The sequence below is a fragment of the Sciurus carolinensis genome, chromosome 1, assembly GCF_902686445.1.
Source record: "Sciurus carolinensis chromosome 1, mSciCar1.2, whole genome shotgun sequence".
Classification (NCBI taxonomy): domain Eukaryota; kingdom Metazoa; phylum Chordata; class Mammalia; order Rodentia; family Sciuridae; genus Sciurus; species Sciurus carolinensis.
In genome coordinates, this window is record NC_062213.1 from 56,073,367 (window position 1) to 56,091,411 (window position 18,045).

At 35.9% G+C, this 18,045-nt stretch overlaps 1 protein-coding gene and 1 non-coding gene across 2 annotated transcripts in view; one reads left to right on the forward strand and one right to left on the reverse strand.

The window, feature by feature from the left end:
- The window catches only part of Tpd52 (tumor protein D52), a 250,902-nt gene extending 233,351 nt beyond the window's left edge, over positions 1–17,551 (forward strand). The window contains exon 3 of the mRNA XM_047548173.1: positions 17,117–17,551. Within this exon, the coding sequence (XP_047404129.1) occupies positions 17,117–17,279 (163 nt within the window). The 3' untranslated portion in view covers positions 17,280–17,551. The remainder of the gene's footprint in view (positions 1–17,116) is intronic.
- Positions 4,136–4,212, reverse strand: Trnaa-ggc (transfer RNA alanine (anticodon GGC)). The gene has a single exon. It is a non-coding gene; the product is annotated as a tRNA-Ala (tRNA).
- Positions 17,552–18,045: the final 494 nt, after the last annotated feature.

Here is an 18,045-nt window from a genome sequence, read left to right on the forward strand (position 1 = left end):
GAGAAATGTTACATGCTTATCATCAGGTAGCGAATAGAAAGAACAAATGAGAGACTCTTCGATACTGGGGATTGAACCCCAGGACACTTAACCACTGAGTCACCCTGCAGCCCTTTTGTGTATTTCATTTAGAGACAGGGTCTCACTGAGTTGCTTTGTGCCTCGCTAAGTTGCTAAGACTGACTTTGAACTCATGATCCTTCTGCCTCAACCTCCTGAGCTGCTGGGATTACAGGCGTGCACCACCATGCCGGCTAAATGAGAAAATCTTGATAGGTATCCTAGAGGTTGAACACAAAGAAGCAATAGATTGTATAAATCAAGAAACATGTCTTATAGTTCTTTTAAAAGGTGGGGCAAATCCAAAATGTACCAGATAATCTACAATAGAAGTTTACTTGTTAATTGGATATTCAAGGCTATCATAATATTTTATATAGCTAATAAAAAGTTTAAATTCTTGCATTTTATAGATAATCAATTTTATGCTTAATATCACTGTACTATATTTCAGTTTCCTAGACCACAGGTCTTTTCTAAAACTGCTTTTTAACCATCAGGAGATTGAGGCCCAGGCAGTTCGTTTAAAGAAGAGCTAAGTACACTCATTCCTGCACACTCACACATATACACATGACTGTGACTACCAGCTTTACATGTAGATCAGCATGACTATGAGAATTAAAAAATCAAATTGATGTTAGTTAATCCATTAGAAACATTTTAACTTTTTCCTTCAAAAAATTTACTCCTGTAGTCTTAAAACTTTAAGGAATTGTGAGAAAGTGAGGGGAAAAAATCTAAATGATTTCGACTTACTGAGCTGAAATCCTAAGTGGTTAATGATTTCAAAAGAACTATTTTTAAAATCCCTAAGAATTATGATTACAGAAAGACAGCTAATTTGACTAGCAAAGACAGGATTCCTCATAATATTCTCTTTGGATACTGAGATTCAATCCAAGCCTGGTGTTTGTCAGCTTTGTATTACTTAATATGTTTATATCAAAGAGCTAGTCCGAGAGATTCTCTCTATTTTAAGTCTATGAGAACCATCAGTAGCATGCACGGACAGATGTTAAAGAATGTCTGTGGAAAGAATGTCCAAAACCTCTCCAAAGGAAAGTCTTTAAACCATGTCCTTAATGCAAAAATGCAAAACCAGATTTAATTGCCCCTTTCCTACTCAGCTCAGACTTGCAGACTCTTTAGAGCAGCATATGGTCTGAGAAAGTGCACAGCGGAAGAGAGCAGTCATGGGGAAGGCTCAGATTGAATCCATTTAGGCTGGAGTTCACAAAGATCAGTCATAAGAAGCACTTGAAGTTGAAAGAAAGAAGCACACCAAGCAGTGGAACGCGGCTGTTCCATTGTGAATGGCTCATTGGAGTCATCCTATTTGCTTTCAGGACAGTGTTACTCTGTGGTTTTAATAGGAAATGTAAGATTTTTTGAAAAACTAATATCTGGAGTTCTCTTTGTCCTGGTTTTAAGAAAAGATGTAGAAAAGTAGATATTGCAGGAAGCTGTGTGGATATTTTTTCTGATAATTTAATTCGTTATTCATCAGCACTAAAAATAGACATTTTTCTAATGGAGAACAGTTAAAATAATGGGTTGGGTGCCAGCAACATGGCTTACATTTTATTTCACAGGATGGACATTATAAGAATATATGCCATGGCAAATTCTTACCATTCCTAAAGGAATTAAATTTTCTATTCTTGCAAAAAATTATAGAGAACCAAATTAATTATTATATTATATTTATTAATTATTGAGAACCGAAGAAAAGGAAGAGGAAAAAAAGAAATCAACCTGTGAATTCTCTTACACTTTGATACCTCTGGGTGTCATTGGGTGACTAGACTTACTTATATATATACCATAGTTTTTCTATCCGTAACATGTAAGAAGCTATCTATAGGAGAATGTAATTTTAGCCCTTAACTAAGATAGTTTATTTGGGTGTGTCTGGTACATCTCACAGATTTGAGGAAGAATACAAAAAGTGACAAAAGGAGGGGGGAATTATGGGGATCAATAATAGCCTGCATAGAGAGTCAGTCTTTAATATTGCTGGATCTTAAGAATAGCTGTCATTTATCATAACAGATTATTCCATGGTGCTACTTTTCCTATAAAAATAACTTTCACATCATAACATATTTATATATTGTTGAATAAATGTGACTACTATTTTTATTGTCAAGCTGAAATTTGCTAGAGCTGCACTGTCACATGACTTTAAATTTGGATTTTAATTAAAATTAAATGGACTATAAAAATTTAATTCCTCACATTTGCCATATTAAGTGCTCAGTCATCATATTGCATGGAATGTTTGCATCATCACACAAAGTTATTTTGGGGCAGTGATTTTTATATTGATCCTTTAAGTTTTTATTAATGCATTTCATTGAAAGGGAAGAACATAAGTCATGTTTTGGGATGGCAGGTGTAGAGGAGACTCATCTACCAATGAAAAGATTAAACCAAAAACAAAACTGGAAAAAATGGTGCATTTAACACAGGTCACAAAACATAGAAAAGAAAAGGTGACATTACTTATGGTGATGTGATTTTCTGAAATAGTGAACAACTCTGGCTAACATTATGAACAAAGACTGTTTTCCATCAATTTATTTAATAATCACATTCATGGAAATTAATTACTGTGCATATGTATTTATTAATTTATTTTCAGAAGCTTTGGGGTTGCTTCCTATTTCCTGGAAATTTAGTGTATACTTAAACTATATTTTTTAAAACCTCTTTATCTTCAGTAGATGTAAGTTCTAGGCTTAGATTGTTACATAGAAGATTTTTCACTCACATCAATGTCTAGCACAGATGCAAGACAACTCTGTCAGACATGAATTCTGTGCATTACAAGACCTCACTCAAGCTAGCTGTGGTGGCACTCACCTGTAATCCCAGTGACTCTGGAGGCTGAGGCAGGAGGATTGTAAGTTCAAGACCAGCCTCAACAATTTAGTGAGCTCCTAGGCACTTTATTAGAAAGACCCTGTCTCCTAATAAAAAACAAAAAGGGCTGGGGATGTAGTGGTAGAATGCCCTAGGGTTCAATTCCCAGTACCTGCTCCCCTCCCCACAAGAAGGACCTCACCCACCCCTAATGTCAGCCCTATCATTCAGAAAACTAGAAAGCAACTCTACCCATTTTCAATGAATTTTAGAAAACCTGTGCTTTGTGGTATAAATATTTAGAACTGTGGACTCACCCAGCCTCTTAATATGTCATCCTAAGCTTGTTCATTTTATGGATACACTTTATTGATTTTGTTCTATATCTTTTAATTAAAAATAGAATGCTGCTGTAGACCTAATTCTTTTAACATCTGTCCTCATTCATTCCTAATAAGGGCAGACTTACTTAAGTGTCCAGGGATAATGGAAGGAAAATTTCTTCTTTACATATATTATAGAATTTTGTTTTATCTCCATTCTAAAGTAAAGCTGTGGTGGAAGGTGGCATTTCCATTTTCTAGTATTGAGCATTGACCCAATGAGCTTATTCAGCAAAGTCCCCGGTTTCCTTAAGAAGGACATGCAGAATCACATTTCTGTTACTTCAGATCTGAAGTCTAGAGCAGGACTTATCAATCTTCAAGGCCTTACCCTATTTAGTCACTCTAATCGAGACCTTGGTATACTTTTCTATTTTCTTAAACTTCATCTCTCAATGGGTATCTTTCAGGTCATCTTTCAAATTGTCTTCCAGGTAATCTGTGAACCTCTGAAACTAGAGCAAAATTATGTTTGTGGACATTTGTGCATGTTTTAGAAGACAGAAACCATTGAGATCATCAAAGGAATGAAGAGAAACTGATTAAATAAAAGAATAACAAACCTCCATTAGAAAGAAGATAGGAGGTAGGTTTGAGTCTATGGAATCAGGAAGAGAATAGTTGATTAGGTTAGAAGTTAAGTGTACTACTGAGACAGTGAATTTAAAGAGAAGCTGGAAAAAAATGTTTCTTGGAAGAACAGATAATGAACCTATAGGAGTTGTTATCTTACCCTTCCAAGAAATGGTGTGTGCTCATAAGAAGCTTATGGAGCCCCAGCACTTTCAGGAGTTAACGTCATTTCTTTTTTTTTTTTTTTTTTTTGGCGGTACTGGGGATTGAACCCAGGGCCTCATGCTTGCCAGGCAAGCACTCTACCAACTGAGCTATATCCCTAGCCCTTTCAGGAGTTAAAGCAAGAGAGATGGGAAGTAGGAGAAGACTGCCCTTTAGTCCTCCTTGAGCCACTGTTGAAAAGAACCGTAGGGTCTATTAATCACTATGACCCTTTTGTGAATGACAGTACATGATACTTTCTTGTTTCTTGTTCTGTTGTGGCTAATGCTGGGAAATGGGTGCTGTCGAATGTGTAGTTCTCTGAAGTGTACTCGTTCTTGTTCAGCATTTTGTTTCATACCTTCCGAAGAAAGTCAATATTCATTTCAAAAACAAAGTTTCATTTTTGTAGATCATTTATGTTATAATGTGTTTTAAGAGAGCAGTGCTTATACTATTAAAATAATTTGGATTTGAATCAAAGCAGAATATTGAATGGAAACCCACTCCTAACTTTCTATGTGTATCTTTCATTCATTTAATCATAACCTAGAATAATTACAGCTGGGAAGGCTCTTGTACTCTTTCACACCCACAGTAGAATATCAAGTGTCACTGAGTTTGTTGTGATGATGATGATGATGATGATTTCATTGAGGATGAGAGCCAACATTTAAGTGGCTCTTGTAAGGACCTGGCATATATTTGCTCATTTCATGCTCACAGCAACCTTAGGAGATAGGCACAATTATTATTCTCATTTTACAAACGAGGAAACTGAAACAGATAAAGTACCTGAGTCAGAGTTGCGAATTTAGAAGTGGAAGTGCTGAGTGCCATTCCTAGTCATCTGGCTCCAGAGCCCACACTCTGAATGACTACATTGCTTCTTGATTTTTATTCTTTGGCCAGATCGTTGAATAAAGCAACCATTTAAAGACAACACAAACAATCCAGGAAAGTTTACTGGCATGTTCACTTTAAATCTTATTATATGGGACAATGGAAAGCCAAATAAGAAGACTAAGTAATTTAAGTCACTATCAGAAACCACAACAGTGAAGGTTCACCTCAAATTACATTGACAGAAATGGAGTTCTCAGAAATACATGATTAGTTGAATTCTTTCTTTCCCTTTAATAAGAGTTCCAAAGTTAAAGCAAGAATGAACTCCTCATCCATTGTATGGCCATTGTTCTGTTGAGCGAGGGGTGTGCTAACCTTTCTGTGTCCCAGATTTCCCAGAATGGACTGTGCACAGCAGAGGCCACCCCACTGCAGCCTGACAGCAGGCTTTGTTGAAGGAACAACAAATGCATGTGTGCATTTCTCCATTTTATAGCGCCATTGCCTGGCCTTTTCTTCCCCACTAAATGATTAGACCTAAAAGACTGTTACCACTTACAGAAGGCACCTGGCCCTCCTGAAGGTTGGTAATGATGGCCACAACATTCTGTCAGTGGACCTTATTTTACCAGCCCTTTGTGCTCATGTAGGATGGCCTGTCCTCCTGTCCTTGATTACATATACTGAAGGTAATTCTAGGTCAGATTTTCTCAAGTGGTCATCTGAGAAGATTGCATCAGAATCATCTTGGGAACTTTTGGAGAAGATGTATTCCCAAGTCCCACCCCATATTTGCCAGATCACTCTGGGGTTGTTTCTGTCCGTTGGCATTTTTAATTAGCACCCCAGATGCTTCTGGTATACTAGAAAATGTGAAAACATACTGTTCAACAGACAACATTAAGAGAAATGCTTTCATCAAGACACTGTGAAGAACACAGGCATAATTATATACTGGACCTTAAGGAGGCTACATCTAATGGGGAAGGTAACACTTGAATAGACATAACTATGACAAAGTTAAAAAAAAAAAAAAAAAAAAAAAGGTTCTGCAGTATAGAAACAGCTACTTCCAGAGAGCAGAAGTTGGAGAATCTTTTAAAGAAGTTTTTGACGTGCCAAGTGCATAATATGTACTTTTGGATGATTCTTCATTCAGCACACATAAAGGCCTATAGTTCCCTTCTCATCTGCATTACCAGTTTACTCAGACAATTTTTAGAATTTGCGAAATTTATATAGATGAAGTCAACATTTTTCATATTGTTAAAGGCAACTGCACCTAAAAATGAGGACAGAGTTTTGCCTTCCTTAAATTTCCAGGCACACTGGGCTTCTGTTTTACTTTTTAAATTGGAGATTGCCAGCCTCATATGACATAGAACCATGTACACAGAGAGGTGAATGAGAACCATTCATTCGCCTTCCTTCTCAGAGTTGGTATGTGCAGTTTTTGTCTCATGTTTGTGACACGTTCATTTCTCTTTGTTTAAAAAAAAAATCACTGTTCCCATCATCACAGTTAGTTCATGGTTTACCTGTGAATAATATTCCTAAAAATATGTTAAAGGAAATTGGCCGACAAGTTTAAGTAGTGAAAAAGAGGAAAAAATAGCAATTTATTAACCACTATATATCAGGTACTTTGGCAAACCAGTTTCAGAGAGATTAAGTAAATGTACCAGTCCACATAGCTGCAAAATTCAGGAAAATAGAGAGTCTAATCAGTGACCTGATGCTGTTTTTTTTTTTTGGCAAGCATCATGTTAATTTATTGACAATATTTGTTGTATTGGCTCTGGAAGCATGCTCTGATAAATACAAGTGTCAGACCTTAGGGAGTGTGGAGTCTACTGAGAAATCAGATATTTACACAGATAACCAGTACAAGTAAATGAAAGGTGCTAACATTTATGCTTACTGTCCTGTTCATTATCAATATATTATCTCATTTAATTTTCACTGCAAGCCTACAGAACGGTTGGAACCTCTGTTACATATATGGGGAAATTGTGGTTCAGAGAAAGCTGTCCAACTAGTAAGGAGCAGGGCTCAGATCTCTTCCTACATCTGTGTGACTGCAAAACCTCTTTCTTTCATATCCATACAACACACTCTTGAAATTGACAAGGGCCTGGGGAGAAACTGCATTTTATGTATTCTATCTAGGTACTTAAAAATTAATAGGATTTAGAAAGACAAAAGGTCCAAGCAGTGTTGCTAACAAAAGCAAAGGTACAGATGAAGTCTGTGTAAATGGACACTGGGCCATTTCCATAGAAGCATACAAGGTGTGGAACCCACCATGAGAGATGAGCTCCAGGAAGATCATAGTATGTCTCAGACTTTAGCTTGGGATGATGGCGACACCTAAAGGGCTAAGTTCAAGAAATATCTGTGCTTATTCAAGAACATGGGAGGTCTTTCCATCTTCTAAGGTCTTCCTCAGTTTTTTCCTTTAGTGTTCTATAAGTATCATTGTAGAAGTTTTCACCTCTTTTATTAGATTGAGTCCCAAGTGTTTCTTTTTTGGGGGTGGGCTATTGTGAATGGGATGGTTTTCCTGATTTCTCTTTCAGCTAATTAGCCATTGGAATAAAGGAATGCTATTGATTTATGAGTGTTAATTTGTATCCTTCTAATTTGCTAAATTCATGTATGAGTTCTAAAAGTTTTCTGGTATAGTTTTTTTGGGGGGTGGTCTTCTAAATACAGAATCATGTGGTCAGCAAACAGAGATAGTTTGAGCTCTTCTTTTCCTATTTGTATCCCTTTAATGTCTTCTTTCTAATTGCTCTGGCTAGAGATTCAAGGACTGTGTTGAATAGAAGTGGTGAAAGTGGGCATCCCTGTCTTGTTCCTGTTTTTAGAGGGAATGCTTTCAGTTTTTCTCTGCTTAGAATGATGTTGGCTTTGGGTTTTATCATATATAATCTTTACAATGTTGAGATATGATCCTTTTTATCCCAATGTAGAGGTATGTTATCTTTTAATCATGGGTGCTATATATTTAGTCAAATGCTTTTTCTGCATCTATTGAGATAATCATGTGATTCTTGTCTTTAAGTCTATTGATGGATGTTACATTTATTGATTTCCATATGTTGAACCAACCTTGAAACCTTGGGATGAACCCCATTTGATCATGGTACACTATCTTTTTAATGTGTTTTTGTATGCAATTTGCCAGTATTTTATTGAGAATTTTTGCATCTATGTTCAACAGGGATATTAGTTTGAGGTTTTCTTTCCTTGATGTGTCTTTGTCTGGTTTTGGCATCAAGGTGATACTACCGTCATATAATGAGTTTGGAATTGTTCTTTCCTTTTCTGTTTTGTGGAGTAATTTGATGAGTTTGGTATTAGTTCTTCTTTAAAGGTCTGGTAGATTTGGCTGAGAGTCCATCTGGTCCTGGACTTTTCTTTGTTGGTAGACTTTTAATGGCTTCTCCAGTCTCATTACTTGAAATAGATCTGTTTAAATTTTCTATATCCTTCTGGTTCAATTTCAGTAGGTTGTATCTCTAGGAATTTATTGATGTCTTCAAGATTTCCTAGCTTATTAGAGAATAGATTTTCAAAATAGCTTCTGATTATCCTTTGTATTTCAGTAGTGTGTGTGGTGATGTTTCTATTTTCATCACAGATTTTAATAATTTGTGTTTTTCTCTCTCTTTTGGTTAGTTTGGCTAAGGGTTCATCAATTCTGTTTATTTTTTCAATGAACCAACTTTTTGATTCATCGGTTTGTTTTAATTTTTTTAAATCTTGATTTCATTGATTTCAGCTGATTTTATTTCCTGCCTTCTGCTGATTTTGGTGTCTCAAAATGGCCATACTACCAGAAGCGCTACACAGATTCAATGCAATTCCCCTCAAAATTCTTATGGCATTCTTCATGGAAATAGAAAAAGCAGTCATTAAATTCATATGGAAAAATAAGAAACCCAGAATAGCCAAAACAATCCTTAGAAAAGCAAAGCAGGGAACATCATAATACCAGACAAAAATTATACTGTACAGCTATAGTAACAAAAACAGCATGGTATTGGCACTCAAACAGGTAAGAAAACCAGTGGAATAGAATATGAGACACAGAGACAAATCCACAAAAATACAGTTACTTCATACTAGACAAAGACACCAAAAACATACATCAGAGAAAAGATAGCCCTTTTAACAAATGGTGCTGGGAAAACTGGAAATCCAAATGTAGTAGAATGAAATTTAACCCCTATCTAACCCTGCACAAAAGTCAGCTCAAAGTGGATCAAGGACCTAGAAACCCTGCACATACTACAAGAAAACTTAGGTCCAACACTCCAACATATTGGCTTAGGAACTGACTTCCTTAACAAAACTCCTAAAGCACAAGAAGTAAAATTGACAATCAATAAAGGGTTTGGTATCAAACTAAAAAGCTTCTTCACAGCAAAGAAAACAAGAGCATGAAGAAAGAGCCTATATAATGGGAGAAAATCTTTGCCATCTGTACCTCTGATAGAGCATTAATTTCCAGGATATATAAAGAACCCAAAAAAACTTAACACACACACACACACACACGCACAGAAAGAACAACCCAATCAATAAGTGAGAAACTGAACAGACATTTCACAGAAGAGGAAGTACAAATGGTCAACAAATATATGAGAAAATGTTCAACATCTCTAGCAATTAGAGAAATACAGATTAAAATCATACTGAGATTCCATCTTACTCAAGTCAGAATGGCAATTATCAAGAATACAAGCAACAATATATGTTGGCAAGGATGTGGGGGAAAAGGTACACTCATACATTGCTGGTGGAACTGCAAATTGGTGCAAGCACTCTGGAAAGCAGTTTGGAGATTCCTCAAAAAACTTGGAATGGAAGCACCACTTGACCCAGTTATCCCACTCCTCAGTATATACCCAAAGGACTAAAAATCAGCATACTGCTGGGCGCAGTGGTGCACACCTGCAATCCCAGAGACTTGGGAGGTTGAGGCAGGAGGATCACAAGTTCAAAGCCAACCTCAGCAACTTAGAGAGGTCCTAAGTAATTCAGTGAGACCCTGTCTCTAGATAAAATACAAAATAGAACTGGGGATGTGGTTCAGTGGTTGAGTGCCCTGAGTTCAATCCCTGGTGCCCCACCCACCAAAACATCAAATCAGCATACTACAATAATGCAACCACATCAATGTTTATAGCAGCTGAATTTACAATAGCAAAGCTATGGAACGAACCTAGGTGTCCTTCAACAGATGAATGGACAAAGAAAATGTGGCATATGTACACAATGGAGCCATAAAGAAGAATGACTTTTAGACATTTGCCAGCAAATGATCTGGAGACTATCATGCTAAGTGAAATAAGCCAGTCCCAAACAGCCCAAGGTTCAGTGTTTTCTTTAATATACAGAAGCTAATGCACAATAAGGGGGGGCGGGTGTAGGGAAGAATAGAAGTTCAGTAGATTAGGCAATTGGGAATGGAGGGAAGGGAGAGAGGATAGGAAAAGGAAAGACAGTGGAATGAATCTGACATAATTTTCCCACGTACATATATGAAAACAACACAGTGAATCCCACCATCATGTACATCCATAAAAATGGTATCCTAACTAGAATAAGATACAGTCTTATTATATAATTATATTAAAATTGATCTGCTTTCATGTATAACTAAAATAAATAAATCTTATCACACCTCTTAAAAACAAAAGAAATATATATCTGTGCCTAAGAATGATCAATGGGCTGGGGTTGTGGCTCAGTGGTAGAGTGCTTGCCTTGCATGCATGGGGCACTGGGTTCGATCCTCAGCATCACATAAATAAATAAAATAAAGACATTGTGTCCATCTACAACTAAAAAAATTTTACAAAAAGAATGAACAAAACTTAATTACCAATTGGATGTTGCAGAGAAGAGGGAAGGGAGGGAATGGAGGGGTCAACATGAATGAAAGCTGATTAGATGAATCACTGAGTCGTGCTGTGAGGACAAATAAAAGAATCCATTAAAACACAGGTTACAACTCCAAGAACATGACAAGTAGGGCTTCACTTTACCAGGACTGCAAACTAACCTTATATTGCTGGTGGCTAACTCATGAAATGTGTTCTGTGATTACTGCTTTCTAAGAATATAAAGTCATACCTCAATTAATATGTGTTTAAATTTTTTAAACAAAGTCACAAAAAATATGATGTATGTTGACAAATACACACTTGAACATATATTTAAATATATAATAGGAAGAATAGGAAATGTGACTGACTTCATTATTTTCCAAAATTTTACCAAAGGATATTTGCCTCTATCATCAGAAAGAAAAATAACTTTTCTTTAAAAAATGAATGGCCTAAATATTTACCATTTTTCAATTCCTTCAGAATACCTAATCAAACGTGTAGAGACTCTTCACTATATAGTCTGCCAAAATGATTTTACAGAGTGACTTTTTTGAAAACTTTAAAATATTCCATTTATGTAAATTTATTTTAATTTTGAAATTAATTTAAAAGTATTTGAAGTATATATTTAGATACTTAAAGATTTGTAGTTTTCAACCAGTAGCAATATCTTCAGTCTCCTGCATTCTATGATATTGATTTTTTTTTAATTGTATACAAATGGGATACATGTTGTTTCTCTATTTGTACATAGAGTCAAGGCATACCATTTGTGTAATCATACGTTTACATAGGGCAATGATGTTTATTTTTTTCCCTTCCCCCCACCCATCCCACCCCCCATTATATGTCCTCATCCACTTATCAGCGAGATCATTCGTCCTTTAGTTTTTTGAGATTGGCTTATCTCACTTAGCATGATATTCTCCAATTTCGTCCATTTGCCTACAAATGCCATAATTTTATCATTCTTCATTGCGGAGTAATATTCCATTGTATAAATATGCCACAGTTTCTTTATCCATTCATCAACTGAAGGGCATCTAGGTTGGTTCCACAATCTGGCTATGGTGAATTGAGCAGCAATGAACATTGATGTGGCTGTATCTCTGTAGTATGCTGATTTTAAGTCCTTTGGGTATAGGCCAAGGAGTGGGATAGCTGGGTCAAATGGCGTTTCCATTCCGAGCTTTCTGAGGAATCTCCATACTGCTTTCCAGAGCGGCTGCACTAATTTGCAACCCCACCAGCAATGTATGAGTGTTCCTTTTTCACCACATCCTCGCCAACACCTATTGTTGCTTGTGTTCTTGATAATCGCCATTCTAATTGGGGTGAGATGAAATCTTAGGGTAGTTTTGATTTGCATTTCCCTTATTACTAGGGATGTTGAACATTTCTTCATATATCTGTTGATTACTTGTACATCTTCTTCTGTGAAGTGTCTGTTCATTTCCTTAGACCATTTGTTGATTGGATTATTTGTATTCTTCGTGTAGAGTTTTTTGAGTTCTTTATAGATTCTGGAAATTAGCGCTCTATCTGAGGTATGGTTGGCAAAGATATTCTCCCACTCCGTAGGCTCTCTCTTCACATTGCTGATAGTTTTCTTTGCTGAGAGAAAGCTTTTTAGTTTGAATCTATCCCAGTTGTTGATTCTTGCTTTTATTTCTTGTGCTATGGGAGTCCTGTTAAGGAAGTCTGATCCTAAGCCAAAAAGTTGAAGATTTGGACCTACTTTTTCTTCTATAAGATGCAGGGTCTCTGGTCTGATTCCGAGGTCCTTGATCCATTTTGAGTTGAGTTTTGTGTAGGGTGAGAGATAGGGGTTTAATTTCATTCTATTGCATACGGTTTTCCAGTTTTCCCAGGACCATTTGTTGAAGAGGCTATCTTTCCTCCATTGCATATTTTTGGAACCTTTGTCTAGTATGAGAAAATTGTATTTATTTGGGTTTGTGTCCATGTCCTCTATTCTGTACCATTGATCTACCTGTCTATTTTGGTACCAATACCATGCCGTTTTTGTTACTATTGCTTTGTAGTAGAGTTGAAGATCTGGTATTGCAATACCCCCTGCTTCGCTCTTGCTACTGAGGATTGCTTTAGCTATTCTAGGTTTTTTATTCTTCCAGATGAATTTCATAATTGCTTGCTCTATTTCTGCAAGGTACATCATTGGGATTTTAATTGGAATTGCATTGAATCTGTATAGCACTTTAGGTAGTATAGCCATTTTGACGATATTAATTTTGCCTATCCAGGAACATGGGAGATCTTTCCATCTTCTAAGGTTTTCTTGAATTTCTTTCTTTAGTGTTCTGTAGTTCTCATTGTAGAGGTCTTTCACCTCTTTTGTGAGATTGATTCCCAAGTATTTTATTTTTTTCAATGCTATTGTGAATGGGGTAGTTTTCCTAATTTCTCTTTCTGAAGATTCATCACTTATGTATAAAAATGCATTGGATTTATGAGCATTGATCTTGTAACCTGCTACTTTACTGAATTCACTTATGAGTTCTAAAAGTTTTCTGGTGGAATTTCCAGGTTCCTCTAAATATATAATCATGTCATCAGCGAACAGGGATAGTTTGAGTTCTTCTTTTCCTATTCGTATCCCTTTAATTTCTTTGGTTTGTCTGATTGCTCTGGCTAGAGTCTCAAGGACGATGTTGAATAGAATCGGTGAAAGAGGGCATCCCTGCCTTGTTCCAGTTTTTAGGGGGAACGCTTTCAGTTTTTCACCATTTAGAATGATATTGACCATGGGCTTAGCGTAGATTGCCTTTATAATGTTAAGGAATGTTCCCACTACCCCAATTTTTTCTAGTGTTTTGAGCATGAAGGGATGCTGTATTTTATCGAATGCTTTTTCTGCATCTATTGAAATAATCATGTGATTCTTAACTTTAAGTCTGTTGATATGGTGAATGACATTTATTGATTTCCGAATGTTGAACCAACCTTGCATCCCTGGGATAAAACCCACTCGATCGTGGTGCACTATCTTTTTAATATATATTTGTATGCGATTTGCTAAAATTTTGTTGAGAATTTTTGCATTGATGTTCATTAAGGATATTGGTCTGAAATTTTCTTTCCTCGATGTGTCTCTGTCTGGTTTAGGTATCAGGGTGATATTGGCTTCATAGAACGAGTTTGGGAGGGTTCCCTCCTCTTCTATTTCATGGAATAGTTTGAGGAGTATTGGAATGAGCTCTTCTTTAAAGGTTTTGTAGAACTCGGCTGAGACCCCATCTGGTCCTGGACTTTTCTTTGTTGGTAGGCTTTTGATGACCTCTTCTATTTCATTGCTTGAAATTGGTTTATTTAAGTTGTGTATGTCCTCCTCGTTCAGTTTAGGTAATTCATATGTCTCTAGAGACTTGTTGATGTCTTCGAGGTTTTCTGTTTTGTTGGAGTATAGATTTTCGAAATAGCTTCTAATTATGTTTTGTATTTCACTCGTGTCTGTTGTGATGTTTCCTTGTTCATTCCGAATTTTAGTAATTTGAGTTTTCTCCCTCTTTCTCTTTGTTAGTGTGGCTAAGGGTTTATCAATTTTGTTTATTTTTTCAAAGAACCAACTATTTATTTTGTTAATTTTTCCAATTGTTTCTTTTGTTTCAATTTCGTTGATTTCGGCTCTGATTTTAACTATTTCCTGTCTTCTACTACTTTTGGTATTGGTCTGCTCTTCTTTTTCTAGGGCTTTGAGCTGTAGTGTTAAGTCGTTTATTTGTTGATTTCTACTTCTTTTTTTGAATGCGCCCCATGAAATAAATCTTCCTCTAAGTACTGCTTTCATAGTGTCCCAGAGATTTTGATATGATGTGTCTTTGTTCTCGTTTACTTCTAAGAATTTTTTAATTTCCCTCCTGATGTCTTCTGTTATCCATTCATCATATAATAGTGTATTATTTAATCTCCAGGTATTGGAGAAGTTTCTGTTTTTTATTCTGTCATTTATTTCTAATTTCAATCCATTATGATCTGATAGAGTACAAGGTAGTATCTCTATCTTCTTGTATTTGCTAACAGTAGCTTTGTGGCATAAAATATGGTCTATTTTAGAAAAGGATCCATGTGCTGCTGAGAAGAAGTGTATTCATTCTTTGTTGGATGGTATATTCTATATATGTCCATTAAGTCTAAATTGTTGATTGTGTTGTTGAGATCTATAGTTTCTTTATTCAATTTTTGTTTGGACAATCTATCCAGTGGTGAGAGAGGTGTGTTAAAATGGCCTAGTATTATTGTGTTGTGTTCTATTTGATTTCTGGAATTGAGAAGGATTTTTTTGACATACATGGATGCGCCACTGTTTGGGGCATAGATATTTATGATTGTTATGTCTTGCTGATTTATGCTTTCCTTAAGCAGCATGTAATGTCCTTCGTTATCCCTTCTGACTAGTTTTGGCTTGAAGTCCACATTATCTGAAATGAGGATGGATACGCCAGCTTTTTTGCTGTGTCCGTGTGCATGGTATGTTTTTCCCCATCCTTTCACCTTTAGTCTATGGGTTTCTCTTTCTATGAGATGAGTCTCTTGCAGGCAGCATATTGTTGGATTTTTCTTTTTAATCCAATCTGCCAGTCTATGTCTTTTGATTGATGAATTCAGGCCATTGACATTCAGGGTTATTATTGTGATATGATTTGTATTCCCAGTCAATTGACTCATATTTGTTTTTGACATGATTTGGTTTCTCCTTTATTTGGCTATTCCTTTAGGCTAGTTCCTCCCGTTGCTGATTTGCATCGTTGTTTTTCATCTCTTCCTCATGGAATATTTTGCTGAGAATGTTCTGTAATGCTGGCTTTCTTTTTGTAAATTCCTTTAGCTTTTGTTTATCATGGAAGGATCTTATTTCATCGTCAAATTTGAAGGTAAGTTTTGCTGGGTATAAGATTCTTGGTTGGCATCCGTTTTCTTTCAGGACTTGGTATATGTTGTTCCAGGCCCTTCTAGCTTTTAGGGTCTGGATTGAAAAATCTGCTGATATTCTTATTGGTTTCCCTCTGAATGTAATTTGATTCTTTTCTCTCGCAGCCTTTAAAATTCTGTCTTTATTTTGTATGTTAGGTATTTTCATTATGATATTGATTTAAACCTTTAAAATCATTGATTATTGAAGAAAGGCAAATAAATATTAGTTTTCACTTGGTGTCAAAATGCTTGAATACTCAATAATTATTGACTAAATTTAGTCATCATTTATGTTATGTCTGGTATTACATTTTTGCCTTGTTTATTTATTAATTTATTTTTAAATGGACAAATAAAAATTATATGTTATTGTGTACAACACAGTGTATACATGGCATATGTATGTATACATGTGAAATGACTGAAATGAACTAATTAACATGTACCACCTCACATCATTTAAAAAAATTTTTTTTTTAGTTGTAGATGGACACGTAACTTTATTTTGTTTATTTTATGTGGTGCTGAGGATTGAACCCAGTGCCTCATGCATGCTAGGCAAGTAAGTGCTCTACCACTGAGCTACAATCCCAGCCCCATCACATCATTTTTTTTTGTGGTGAAATACTTAAAATCTCTCTTGGCTATTTTCAAGTACACACAACATTATTACTAATTATAGTCACTATAATGTATAATAAATCTCTTGAATTTATTCCTCCAGTTTCAGTGAAATTTCTGTCCTTTGACTAATATCTCCCCAAACTTCCATACTCACCAGCCTCTGGTAACCACCCTTCTGTTCTCTCCTTCTATAAGTTAACTTTTAGATTCCACACATGAGTAAGATTATACAGTGTTTGTCTTTTTGTGACTGACTTTTTTCACTTAACATGATGCCCTCCAGGTTCATCCAGCTGGCATTACGTTTGAATAATAGCTCAAGTCAGTATCAACTTCTAAGTTTTGTACTTGGGCTTTTTCCCATGTTGCTTCAGTAACATAAAAATTCCCTTTACTTTGAAAGATTTTAATTTTAGGAAGAAAAATGCATTTGAATACTTTTTTTCCTGTATTATTCTCTCTGACTTTAAAAATGAATGACATATTAAAATAAATGACAGTTCTAAGAACTGACTTGCTTGAATTTTAGATTGGAATACATTTAAGATGAAAATCCTGATAAACCAAGTTAATTTTATGTCAAATACAGCCATTTCTCAGATACTTGTATTAACTTCTTTAACTTGAACCGACACAAACTAAAATGACAATGTGGATTTCATTTTAAACCAGTTGTTCACATTATGATATGTGGAATTAACAAATTTTTTTCTTACCATTTAGGAAATACCAGATAGGAACCAGGGTACGACTGCGCCTCCTAGATCTGGAGCTCACGTCTCGGTTCCTGGGAGCAACCACAGACACAACAATACTGGAGGCTGACGCCGTTCTCTTAGGACTTCAGGAAAGCAGAAAATCAAAAGAGGAACATCATGAAAAGTAAATGAACTTTGCCTAGGGATTCACTCCCTCTTTGTTGAACCTATATATTCATCAAGAATGTAACTAGAAAATTATGAAAAAATGATTGAATAAAGATATCATAAGTGAAAACTGTAATTGTGATATAGTGCTTATTCATTAGAATTTTCTTCAGCTTTATCCCCCTACCTTTTAACCCCTGTTTTCCTTTGATTGCGATAGTGTAAACAATACTGAGAAGTTCTGTAATTCAGTAAATGTTTCAAGTGCAATGTGCATGGTACTGTTCTAACTAGCAGCAAATAAATTCAACATAATGACTTGCCTTATGGTCCTTACATTCAGCTGGAGAAAGTGGACAATAAATAAGAAAAAGGTATCATATTCTGGACAGTGATACATGCTAAGAAGCAAAATAAAGCCAGGAATAGGTTACAGGGCACTCAAGGACAGATTGAAATTTAGGTGTGGTATCAATGTAAGGCCTCACAGAGGAGGTCACTGTTGAATATGGAAAAGAGAAAGCTAGTCATGTGAGTGTCTGGGAAAGAATACTCCAACAGAGGCAATGACTATTGCAAAGGCCCTGAGACAGGCCTGTGTCTATCCATAGGGAGAAGCAGGAAGGTGCTTCTCAACCAGTACAGCTGAGTGTAAGAGGAGTAGGAGACAAATGCAGAGAGGTGAGGGAGGCTATGTTGGTCCTTTGACTGACTTTTATTTCCTCTGATGGACATGGAGAATTATTGGAGGATCCTGAGCAGAGAAGGGATATAATCTGACTGACA